The sequence below is a fragment of the Squalius cephalus genome (genome assembly GCF_949319135.1).
Source record: "Squalius cephalus genome assembly, chromosome: 5".
NCBI lineage: Eukaryota > Metazoa > Chordata > Actinopteri > Cypriniformes > Leuciscidae > Squalius > Squalius cephalus.
In genome coordinates, this window is record NC_137126.1 from 4,642,495 (window position 1) to 4,655,984 (window position 13,490).

At 34.9% G+C, this 13,490-nt stretch overlaps 1 protein-coding gene across 2 annotated transcripts in view; it reads right to left on the reverse strand.

Moving 5' to 3' along the window:
- ganaba (glucosidase II alpha subunit a) overlaps positions 1-13,490 on the reverse strand; it is a 29,239-nt gene that overhangs the window by 7,948 nt on the left and 7,801 nt on the right. Inside the window, exons 6-18 of one of the 2 annotated variants that reach the window (XM_079871508.1) lie at positions 11,950-12,015; positions 9,899-9,956; positions 8,744-8,825; positions 8,525-8,621; positions 6,870-7,050; positions 6,504-6,657; positions 5,618-5,853; positions 4,367-4,493; positions 4,204-4,283; positions 3,527-3,667; positions 1,862-1,958; positions 1,670-1,771; positions 323-566 (exon numbers count right to left, since the gene is read on the reverse strand). In XM_079871508.1, the coding sequence (XP_079727634.1) occupies positions 323-566; positions 1,670-1,771; positions 1,862-1,958; positions 3,527-3,667; positions 4,204-4,283; positions 4,367-4,493; positions 5,618-5,853; positions 6,504-6,657; positions 6,870-7,050; positions 8,525-8,621; positions 8,744-8,825; positions 9,899-9,956; positions 11,950-12,015 (1,665 nt within the window). The remainder of the gene's footprint in view (positions 1-322; positions 567-1,669; positions 1,772-1,861; positions 1,959-3,526; positions 3,668-4,203; positions 4,284-4,366; positions 4,494-5,617; positions 5,854-6,503; positions 6,658-6,869; positions 7,051-8,524; positions 8,622-8,743; positions 8,826-9,898; positions 9,957-11,949; positions 12,016-13,490) is intronic. The other variant, XM_079871509.1, reaches the window with a different exon arrangement.

Genomic DNA, 13,490 nt, shown 5'->3' on the forward strand with positions numbered 1-13,490 from the left:
TATATACTGTGTATATATTTATATTATATATAATTTATATTATATATAAATATTTTATATATAAACAACACATTTTCTTAAATATATATATGCATGTGTGTGTATTTATATATAGAAAATAATTATACTCCGTACACAGACATAAATTATGTAAACACAAACTTTTATTTTGGATGCGATTAATCGCGATTAATCGTTTGACAGCCCTACTTTAAACGCAAGAGGCGTAATATGTTTAGTTTAATTGTGAAGGGCATTTTTGCCACCTTATCTGGAATTTGGTGGGCATTTTCACCCCTGAGTGTCACTGTTTCCGACTCACCTCATAACAGGCTGTCCGGTGTGGTGAGCGTTGTAGAAAAGCTGGTACCAGTAGGGCAGGAGAGCGTATCGCTGGCGTACCGCCTCCCGGATGAGGCCGGTGTTCTCTGGGCCGAACAGCCAGGGTTCCCTGCGGGGAGTGTCTATGTGAGCATGTGCACGGAAAAACGGCTGGTAAGCTCCTGCCTGATACCATCGCACCAAAAGCTCAGTGCTGGGATGTTTGAAGAAACCGCCAACGTCGGCTGTGGAACAGAAAGACAAAGGTACAGCATGTGAGACTTTATTTCAACTTTACTTTAATGATTTGCAATGATTTCCTGCCGGTAACCTTAAAGTGCTGCTTTATAAATGTAACGCAAATGTAATGTACACTACCGGTCAAAAGTTTAGAATAGTTAAAAAAATGTTAATGTCTTTAAGAGTCTCTTCTGCTCACTAAGGCTGCATTTATTTGATCAAAAATACAGTAAAAATTTAAATATTGTGAAATTATCAAAACAGCTGTTTTTTTGTATTTGAATATATTAAATCCTGTGATGTAAAGCTGAATTTTCCACATCATTCTTCCAGTCTTCAGTGTCACACGATCCTTCAGAAATCATTCTAATATGATGATTTGATGCTTAAAAGAACATTTCTGATTATAATCAATGTTGAAAACAGTTGTGCTGCTTCACATTTTTGTGGAAACCATGATATACTACCACTCAATAGTTTAGGCTTAAGAAAAAAAAAAAAAAAAACTTTTAAAATCAACAATGATGCTTTAAAATGATTTATAAAACAGATCTATTTCAAATAAATGCGGTTCAAAAACCGTTCTATTCAAAGAAATCTTAAAAAAAACAGGCAAAAAACATTGTTTAAATTTTTCTAATTTAAAACAAATGTATTTGCATTTGTACTGCAAAACAATTTGAGTGAAAAATTGTAAAAATTAATTTAAGAAATTTTATGCTGAGCAATATTTTTTTTTACGTTAATTATTCAACTCTTTCCTCGCCGGTTCTCATTTTATTTGTCAGCATTTTTAATCATGTTCACAAAATTCTCATGGCCCCCAGAATATTTTTTTATTCATCTTCACTTGTTTTTTTGGATCCAGAAACTCTGAACTCTTTCAGGAGACGCGTAATAGCACCCGCAACCATATAACAGTGAAAACATGGATTGCCAGAAAATTCTGTCACTGGCAGAGAAACAGATAATTAACGAGAGATATTAACAAGTTAACTTTTGGCGGCCGTTATCTAAATATGTGTGCAGTTTTGTTTACCCATTGCAAGCACTGTGCGTCACTTCTCATTTGCATCAGTGTAGACAGGTCACTAGAGTAACTGCTCACCTCCACAGAAAGAGATGCCCACTAAGCCCAGACTCAAGCACATAGGGATGGAGATCTTCAGATGACCCCATTCAGCTGCGTTATCTCCTGTCCACACCGCACCTGAGCCACACACAGAGGAAGAGGAAGTCATCACCAAACACTTCGTTAGGAGCACGTGAGGATCGCGTCAGAAGTGAAGTCATTTCTCACCGTAACGCTGAGATCCTGCAAAAAATGCTCGGGTCAGAACGAAAGGCCTCTCCACTCCTCCTGAGCGCTGGATCAGGCCGTCTGCAGTCGCCTTTTGCTGGGAATACAGATGTATTGTTGAGAGAAAGAAAGAACCATTTTTCAACACAACAACTGTCTTTTTTGGCTCTTCATTTTCCTTCACTCTATCACACATGCCTTTCGGGTGCGTTCACGTCCTCCTAGAACTGTTAATTACAACTTGTTACAACAAGCTCCGACTTGTACCATCTGACCGCTGCAGATTCATGTCGAGTTGAATGTCACGGGTTGTCATCTTACGCCATGGCATCTTTTAATACAGGGAATGTCTCCTTTTAACGTTTTATTCATATGATTTCTTAGAAGACCAATTATTTTTATATATTTTTTATATAAATGTTGGATTTAACTCCACCTTTGTCGAGTCCGAGTAAAGTCTGATTCCAAAAGGGGCCGAGTCTGAGTCGAGTCCAAAACCAACTAAATATTTCTTTATGTCATTAAGTTAATATCTTACACTTGTTTTAACCTTGTTTTTTGATTTCATGTTTCATTATTAGTATTCTGCTGAGCAAACCACCATGTAACAGAAGTTATGGTTGACTTGACAGCTTTTTGCATGTGAAAAACTATAGGGAGGGACTTCTCTCCAAGAAACATCAGGTCAGAGCAACCTGTTACACTGATAGCAGGGCAAGATGTCATGTGACAAAATATCCAACTTATTACATTATTACTCATTACATGAGCCTGGTAGTGAAAATTTCCAAACACAAGAATAAAACACCATCTTATGCCTGTTCTACACATCTTTGCAGATTTGTTGGCTTTTTCCAATCAAACAGTATTTCATATTATGATATTCTAATCAAATCAGTACCTTAAATCTGTACCCCTTTTTTTTATATATATATATATATATATATATATATATATATATATATATATATATATATATATATATAAAATAGAAGAACAAACAGTGACAAAATCAGTCCAAAACGAAGTTCTTTTCAGGAGTTCAAGACAGCTTGCCAAAGCAAACTTTCTGCAAAAGAACCTTTGGACTTAGTGGTGATGATGTAATAGGTAGGTGTGGCTCTGAGGCTCCGCCTTCTTTGATGTGTAAATCTTCATTGGTTAATTTCTTCTGTTCAGTCAGTCGAGGTCAGACGCAAGTTAAAACATGAACACACTGGAAAGTTGCTTTATAGTAGAAAAGTTAGTTGTAATTTTAATTGAAAGCGACACCGACATGTTTACATGTTTAATACTGTAAAGCTGCTTGACTAAACAAATCTATTGTGCAATATAAATAAATACTACGTTACGTGACGGGAGAGCTGATGCAGACATCCACATCACTATGATCAGATGCTTTCTTAACCGCTGTTATTTTTGCTGTGTGCTTATTTTGTTATTGAGAGGAAAGCGCGCGCAGCACATATTTACATATTCATCTAATTAATGCTCTCAACAGTGTGGGAGGCGTCGGGATGTTTGCTAACAGTGTACCGCCCCAAAAGTATTTCTAACTTTTTACCCCAAGCGAAGAATAAAATAGAACTTTACAGTGAGTATATCAGGGCCTTTATGTGCCTATAGAAAAATGGAGCAAAAAAATAAAAAACACTGGTCTCTCACCACATAGAGGCCATAAAGGTTGTGAACATCTCTGTGCTCCCAGACACCATGAAGAGCATCTTTGTGCATGGTCACCTCAGGCCCATTAAACACCGACGGCTCGTTCATGTCATTCCAGATGTACTGGTTCTCCATGGATCCCTGGACAAAGGCAATTGGGATTTAACAAACTCACAATACTAGTTATCAATCTCAACATTTTAAAGTCCCCCTGTAGACAATTTTATACCTTTAAACTCATCTCTGATCAGCGAAATTACATATTTAAATGTTTTTTTGCCTTGAAAAAAAAAAAAATCCTTTATGCCTTAAAATAGCTTGAATGTAACTCTACATTCTTGCCTCATTTAGTATACGCGGTTCTATGAATATGCAAATGAGCCCCGCCTCCACTCACACCAACTCAGATCTGATTGGTTACAAGGTAGTTTGACGTCAGAATCACCAGCGAACAGTGTTTTAAAATGTCTTTGGTTCACTGCAGTTTTAAGGAGAAAATACTCAGCAATGGTGTCGACTTATGAATTTACACATGGTTTGTCTTGAAGCAAATTAAAAACACCACATAGAAATATAAACAACATTAAAAACTTGATTTTCACACCACAGGGGGACTTTAATAGTAAGAGAGAATCTAATAAACAGTCAGGGGTATCCGCTGTTCAGAAACTCTTTACCTCATACTGGTCATAGGCAAACATGCTGGCCCACCAGGCTCTCATCTCAGGGTTCGTGAAGTCAGGATAGCCAGAATTCCCTTCAGCAGAGAGAAAAAGAAAGTGTGTTTCAGCACTCTGAAGAGCTTGATTTTAACAGACAGCTGGACAAGTAGCTACAAACCTGGCCAGCACCAGCCTTCATAGTCTCCTCCATCTTTGTTCTTGACGTAAAAGCTCTTCGAGCGAATCTCATTGTGAATCTTGTAGCCACTGTCCACCCTAATGTGAGGATCTACGATGGCCACCAGCTGAGAAGACAAAATGTCACATGACTTTTGTTAAAGCAAGGGCAACAACAGCTATTTCAGTTTGATCTGGGTAATAATATATGTATATACACTAGGGATCCATGATGTATCGTTTTAGCATCGATATCACGATGTGTCCATTTGTACCTGAATACAATTAGATTTACCTGAAAAACAAAACACTACTCATTTCATTTGTACCTTTGTTCTATTTTATTCATCTATGCTTGTAATTTGTTTATTAATTTTCAATGCAGATGCACTGCAAAATCACCCCAATCAATCTAGAATGATTCATGTGCAGCCCTAATATACACACAATGATTTTGCTGCCGATATAATTCAAAATAAGCAACATTAAATATCAGGATGATTTTCCTAAATATCTGGATGATTTTAGTACACTTTGGAAAACGCAATGATCAAATAAAGTGCTTTTGCATTACTTGCATTTTTTTCCCATGTCTTGCAACTTTTCAATAAAAATAAATAAATAAAAATAATAATAATTTTGTAGGGAAAGTCTTTTATCTTTATATGTGGTTGTTGATTGGATGGTGAAAACATTGCAGAGGTTTAGGACTTTTCAATAAAATACTATATTGAGATATATATCATCAAATATATATCAAAAGGCAAATACATTTTATATGTGCTGGGCAACGATTAATCGTGATTAATCCAAAATAAAAGTTTGTGTTTACATAATATATATGCATGTACTGTATATAATTATTTTGTATATATAAACACACACACATGCATGTATATATTTAAGAAAAATGTGTTATTTATATATAATATAAATTATGTAAATATATTTACAGTATATACATGCAAATATTTCTTAAAAATATACATGCATGTGTATATTATTTTATATATATATATATATATTTATTTATTTATTTATTTATTTAAACAAACTTTTATTTTGGACGCGATTAATCATTGCCCAGCACTAATATATATATATAAAAAATAAAAATATATAAATCTACACATTTTCATATTTCATTGGCAAGCAGAAGAGACTTCTTTCAAAAAAAAAAGTACAAAAAAAAAAATCTATTCTTGACCGTTTTTTATTTTAACTGTATTATGCAGGGCATAATTTGTCACACCTTGCGTTTTTTGTCCATCAAGCCCTGCAGCATGTCTTTAGGTTGGGGGAACTTGCTGGGGTCCCAGGTGAAGTAGCGCTTTCCATCTGCATGCTCAATGTCCAGCCAAATAAAGTCATACGGGATGTCGTGCTCATCAAAGCCCTGATCAACAGCCTTTACATCCTCCTGATCATTATAGTTCCAGCGGCACTGATGGTACGCCAGCGTTGAGAGAGGAGGAAATGACTGAGTCCCTAAGGAAGAGAATGTTACGTTTAGGAGGAATGAAAAGCATTCAAAATGCCTTAAAAACAAAGATAAAAGGACATGATACGACTCATAATGCATTCAAAATCTGCATATGATTTTTGCATTCGTGGATCTGTTCAAATCCTGTGAAATTTAATACCAAAAAAAAAAAAGGCCAACTTAATTTTCTCATCTAAAACCCATATTATATCTGATTAATAACTTCTCATTAATAAGTAAATAAGCAAACATTTTATTACTAGATTTACCCCTTTTTTGGGGGTTAATTTTCCCGGCTTCTCTTTTTTTTTTTCTTCTTCTTCTTTAAATTATACATGATGACAGCACAATCCAAGACAAATATATATACATTTATCAATATTCATGATAAATTCTGTTTGAATATGTAATTTTAGTGAACTGAATTTTCATTTTGGAGAATCCCTATTTTTTAGTCTCCTAAATGAAATGAATAAGAAAAAGCATGAATGAGATTTGATGTGGAAATCTCTTAAAAATTTCATAGTTATGAAAAATATTAGGGCGTGTAAACAACGACAAAACTAGCATGAAATATGTTATTTTCATGTTTAGCGCTGACTCAGAATGAAGTGAAATGTGCGGTGGTGCTTCCTTTCACCGTGTGTTTTTGTACCTGTCAGCGAGGCGTACTGAGTGAAGACATCGGTAGGTTTTGGTCCCAACATGATAAAGACATCGATGATACCGCTCTCAGATATCCAGCGTACATCCGTCTGAGGAGCTTCACTAGAAACTTGTACGAAGTCAAGCATTTTTCCAAACAGTGTCTGAAAAATAGACACACATTTAAGGGAACGGTGCTAAAACATTTGAACTACGTAATGCACTGACAGAAAATCTGCTTTTTACACCAAACTAATGTTCAAATCAGAAAATCCTGTAACGCTCTCTGATATATTGTGCTTCCCTAATTTGAACATTATGGTTCTTTATTTGCGAATGCTTTTGGTTGACAAGGTTCAGTTTCTCACACTCCTACCTTTCCTGCAGTATTTGAGCTGATGTCCACCCATGTCTCTGCTGCATTGAGCCAGAAGATGCCCATGGTGCGCTCAGTGTTATGAGATATGAGGACGGGAACTGCCCCGTAAAGGGCCATTGGGTTGTGTAGCTCATACTGAAAAACATCCAAGTTGTACAGCCGATACGGGTCTGACCCACTAAGAAAAAAAAAAAAAAAACCCACAACAATGGGCCAATGAAACACTATTGTCACTGGTTTAGTGCTGAAAATTAATGTTGTCACAATGTTTCAAATGGTTCTTCATTTTCAATATTCTTACACTACAACGCTAACCGACTCCAGAGCAGGTTTAATTCAGGGCAAGCCACAACTGGACCAATTAGCTGACATAAGTCACTTACTTTGTATCTCTCTTGCTCCAAAATAAATTAGTTCACAATAAAAGCAAGCATAGATTATCCAGATTTTGCTGCTTATTATTTATTATATAGTTTTACGTGAATTACATACATTATATCAGTAATGCTTTACACATAAGCAAATCTAGTTTGACAATATTCCACTTTTAAATGAATATATTTAGAACTTTTAAAGTCCCCCGTGGTGAAAATCAAGCTTTTAAATGTTGTTTATTTGTCTATGTGGTGTTTTTAATATGCTTAGACAAACCAAAAGACGTTTAAATGTCATTTTGGCGATCAAAGGTGAGTTTTAAGGGATAAAATGATGACTACAGGGGGACTTAAAATCTTTTAAAATTGCTTTTAAACTATTTGAGAATCTATATAAATTAATAAATTCAATTGATTCACATGCATTAATATAGTCAGATATTTTATTTCAGCTGCCTTCTCAAACTTTCATGGCATCAGCAGTGTTTTGTCCTGCCTTGGAAATTAGTTATATAAATTAATAAATTCAGTTGATTCACTTGCATTAAAAAAAATAAAATCTATTGCAATTTAAAAATCCATGCATTGCATCCAAATCAAATAATTCCCTAGTATATAGTATTCGAAAAACAGTAGACGGAAAGTCCTCGGATGACCTACAACTTCCGGTGAGATTCTGAAATGCGCATTTGATAGACACTTTACTATCCCATGATGCCATAGGAGAGGATTTATGAATATACACAACTGATGCTGGTAGGTCACGTGACAGTAACAACGTGGCGGATGTAGTACTCCCGAATTTCATTCATACTACCCATATACATACTGTATGGCACATACTGTTTTAACAGTCGCAAAGTGAATTAATATTCAAATGTATTGACACAGACAGTACACAATTTTGGACGCAGCGATGACATTTTTCATGACGATACCATTATTTTCAGCAGAGAAGGGAATTGTGCCGACTCTCTCCTGAGAAGTGAATTAAACGACCAGGCTGGATTTGTCTGGTTTTAAACCAACTCTGAATCTCAAAGTTTGTTCAACTAGACTCGTATTGTTCACATCAGGTTTCTTTACAAGCTTAACCAGCATAACTTCATTTATCAGTCAGCCTGAACAGCTAGATTTGGCTGGTGAACAGTGTGGCTATGCGCAAAACCAGTAATAATCACCCTGGACCAGCAACAAAATTCAACCTATGTGTGAATCCACATTAAAACCCTCCTTTGCTGGTTGAGCTGCTTGTGTGTCCTGCATATCGTAACTCACTCTGTGTTTTTCAGTTTGAGCGTGTCGGCGTGTTCGGGAATGCCATAGACGTGTTCCACACCAGGCAGAGAAAAATCTAAACTAATAGATGATGGACCTGAATTCAAATGGAGATAAAAAAAGTTTAAACAAACAAACTTGACTGTGTTTATCTCACCGATATTCTTCTGATCATGTTATAGAATAAAATGGGAAAGATTTAACCAGATTTCAATGTACCATTGGGCTTTGAATCACTATGAGATTTAAACGTTTCCTCCCACATGCCCGGTTTATCCTCTTCTTCTTTGATCTGTCCATCCTAAATGAAGAAAAGAAATGAAGAAAAAAACAACCGTTAAAACAGCTAGGTTTATATTTTAACACTAATATAAGGAGTCTCTTTAAGGATTAGTTCACTCCAGAATAAAAATTTCCTGATAATTCACTCACCCCCACGTCATCCAAGATGTTCATGTATTTCTTTCTTCAGTCGAAAAGAAAATAAGGTTTTTGAGGAAAACATTCAAGGATTTTTCTCCATATAGCGACTTCAATGGGGTCCAGTGGTTTGAAGGTCCAAATATCAGTTTCAGTGCAGCTTCAAAGTCTCGACACGATCCAGCCGAGGAATAAGAGTCTTATCTAGCCAAACCATCGCTCATTTTCTAAAAATACATAATATATATACTTTTTAATCACAAATGCTCGTCTTGTGCCACACATTACGTAATCACATTGAAAGGTCATTCGTGACGTAGGCGGAAGTACAGACCTAGTGTTTACAAAGCGAACGTGCAAAGACTAATCAAACGTTATTTACAACAACAACAAAAAACAAGAAAAAAAAAACCATGTAAAACAGTGATGTCAGACGATTTTGAAGTTGGAGGAGAAAATAAGATGGAGCTTTTCGCCCTACCCTACCTTTAACCAGAACACGCGTGATCTTTCAATGTGATTACGTAATGTGTGGAGCATCACAGAGCTAGTGCAAGACGAGCATTTGTGATTAAAGTATATATACACATTATATTTTTTTTTAGAAAATGAGCGATGGTTTGTCTAGATAAGACTCTTATTCCTCGGCTGGATCGTGTCGAGACTTTGAAGCTGCACTGAAACTGACATTTGGACCTTCAAACCACTGGACCCCATTGAAGTCACTATATGGAGAAAAATCCTGGAATGTTTTCCTCAAATACCGTATTTTCTTTTCGACTGAAGAAAGACATGAACAAGTAAATTAAGTAAATTATCAGGATTTTTTTTTCTGGAGTGAACAAATCCTTTAATGCAGGTCTCAACACTCAAAAATGAACACACTTTACATTATCTATGTCTAATACATCTGCATGTTAAACAGTTCAGTTATTGAAACACACATACACACACCTCGTCGGATTGCTTCTCCACACTCTCCTGTCCTGTCATTTCCTCCGACTCACTTTTACTGGAAAGTAGACACAGATTCTCTTAATAGGAATACTTAGTACAACTATACAAACGTAAATCTTGTAAAGGAGGGTGAACTTTAATAAGTTATTGAATAAGAGATGCATCAATCCGACTCATTGATAATCAGACCAGTGCAGTACCTGTACTTGATATCACTTTGCAATTTGATTTTTTTATAAGCACAAATATATGGTGATTCCACAACAAAACAAGCATTTGTTGATTTTTGTTTTACCATTTTTGTTTGACTGGTCATTGCTATTAAAGGGATAGTTCACCCAAAATGGAAATTATGTCATTAATTACTCACCCTTACATATAAACATTCATAGAAAAGTCTTACGAGTTTGGAACGACATGAGGGCGAGTAATTAGTGACAGAATATTAATTTTTGGTTGAACTAAGCCTTTAAATGCATGTTAAACAGAGCATGTGTCAACCTGACTTTTCAAATAACAATCTGGTTCAACCTGAAAAATGTAATTGTGTAGGTGACAACACTATTTACTAATGGTTGTAATAAACTATCTGAGCAATGGTGGGAGGAGTGAGTAGCCCCTTTCACACATACAGTCTTTACTGGTAAATCACCGGTACCTTTACGGTTAAGAGATCATGTGCGAACAGGACCAAATTGGTTTTGGCAAGTTATCAGTATGAGAAGTTCATTTCTGATTTAGCTATATTTTGGTGCTGATGTGTGCATAAAATCTTAATTGTAAAAAGCCAGAAACACCATTGCTTGTGTGAACAGCATATAAGTGTATTTACCAGTAAAGTCATTCTGGTCATTTTACTGTGTGAAAGAGGCTAGTGAAAAAGAGGGTTGGCTGATTTGCACAATGTAAACAGAAACTGCCTAATTAAAAATTATATTTTGGCATTATATAGTGCATCTTTAAATCTTCAAGAAAAATTAATAACCAATTTCTTCACAAAACATTTTTTTCATCCATTATAACAAAGGAGGAAATGTTTTTGTTGAGATGCATGTAGTGGTGTTTATGTGAGAAACATAAATAACGTGATAAAAATTATGTTATATATAAGGTTTGAGATTAACTTTTGTCAGAAGCAAATAAAAATTGACTTTGGTAAATAAATAAAACATTTAAAATGCAAAAAAATGCAAAAGACATATTAAATTTAAACTTTTTTTTGTTTAACCAAATACATTTCCATGGTAAGTAAATGTTTAAAAGTTAATTTTTATGATCCACCAACAACTGACAGGTGTGACAAAAAGTACATTTTGAACCCAGCAGTTTATGCTTGTAGATGAAAAGTCTACAAAATGAATGGCCATTATACCAAATAAGCATGACTGGTACACTAAAGATAAGACTATTTTAGGTAGCACAATTACGATTTCAATCTAGAACACACACCTTTTTTAATACTAAATCAAAAGCAAATAGCGTACTATTTGATTAAAGTGTACAAGCATGGTTAATTTGGGGAACTACAGATATTTACACTACTGTTGATTAAAAAAGTAAATAGGGATGCGTGATATATCGGCCACCATATCGGTATTGGCCGATATATGATAATATATAATGTTACTGTTATCGGGCCGATAAGAAAATTTGGCCGATATATTAAAGCCGATAAATAATTCCTTCAGCTGAAACACTTCTGAATTGCTTCAAAAAGGAAAATACAGTCAAATGCAACACAAGTCTGTCATATAGACTATATAAAAATATAATGAGAACATTATAATTGTGTGGTTGGGACATGGCTTTTAATGGTGAGATTTTTGTTTTTGTAATCAGGCTCGCGAAATATATCGGTAATCGGCTTTCAAATATAAAGAATTATCGGTTATCAGTATCGACCAAAATTTTCATATCGGTGCATTCATATAAAATAAAAATAAAAAAACATTGATAAATGTTAATCAAACAATATGTTTAATGAAGTAAATAAACTATGAAGTAAATCTACGATTTTTACAGTCAAGAACTGGACAAATGGATGTTACCTAGAGAAAATGCTCTTGAGCGAGTCCCACATGCTACCAACTGTGCTACTTATTTTATGAGAGATACTGCTGAGCGTGACAGAAGAGAGGAAAGTTGAGAAAAAGAGGGGAAGGAAAATAGAATGTGATGAGAATTTCAGTAAAAACATTTACAAACGTATATCTGAATGAAACATCTGACACATTTAAAATGATCAGGTTTTATCTAAAAAGATACAAATCCCAGAACCCAATTTTTCAAATTAATGTGTCATTTTAATGTCAATTTTGCTGTGAAAAAAAATTAGATAAGATCACGATCATAAAACACCACAGTACAATACCAACCCAAACAGTGACCATATGGACTGCACCAGTATGGTTAAAAAAATTCCATTATGAGTTTTGTTAATAATGTATAAATCTTTCAAGACAAACCTACCATGGATCCAAGGTTGTTGGAATACATTTTTACAGCCATTTTCAAAATGTTCCCATGCATTTATACTGTATTCTTTATAATTATACATCAATGACGGCTTCTATTTAGCAATTCCACACCTTATTGTCATTGCTGTTTAATTCACATCAGTGGTTGTTGATCACAGAATTTGATTTGGCTCAATACTTTATTGAACTCTTTTTGCAAATTCCCATGAAGAAAATGAATGGGAAAACCAGAAGTAAGGTCACTGAAAAAGTGGACGATCATTGTTGTGCTCTATTGGTCTAAACTGCAGTCCCGCTTCAATAAGAGTTAGTGTGTAGCGAGAGAAAGACAGAAATGAAACGAGAAGCAACAGCAAGAATCAAAGCAGAGCGTGTGGAGAAGTTGTGAGAGATCTTAACCCTCAGATCTTAAAAACAGTGAACAAAGAAAAGGCTATAGAAATATTATTTTCATTGCATGCCAGGAGCAGGAAACCCCTTACAAGGATAGTTCACCCCAAAAACATTTACTCAACCTTGTGTCGTTCCAGGCCCGAAGGACTTCTTTCTTCCGCAGAACACAATGTTTCAACAGTTTTTGTCCATACAAAGTCAGTCAGACACTTTTATTGTATGGACAAAAAAATTTATTCAAAAAAATTATATTTTTCAAAATAAAGAAAATTTATAAATAAATCATATTTCTTTATTAAGAAATAAGCCATAAGAGTCTGTATGGATATGAGGGTGAGTAAATGACAGAATTTTCCCTATCCATCCAAAAAATACTTGTAACTAAAGGCTGGAATACACTCCATGACTTTTAAAATATGAACATCATACACTTAGAAAAACTGGGTATCACACTAAATCACTCAGGATCACACACTACCAGAGTCATTCTGAACACAGAAACACACACCTCGTTGTTAGGAGATGCAGGACAAATAAAAACAAAATGTTCTAAAATCAGCTCAAATTATCAAACATGTTTAAAGTGCCCATATTATGCTATTTTAAAGACTCCTAATTGTGTTTCGGAGGTCTCCTACAATAGGTTTATATGCGTAAAACGTCAAAAAACACTTTCATTTTCTCATAATATACATTACAGCATCCCTACTTTTCTCACA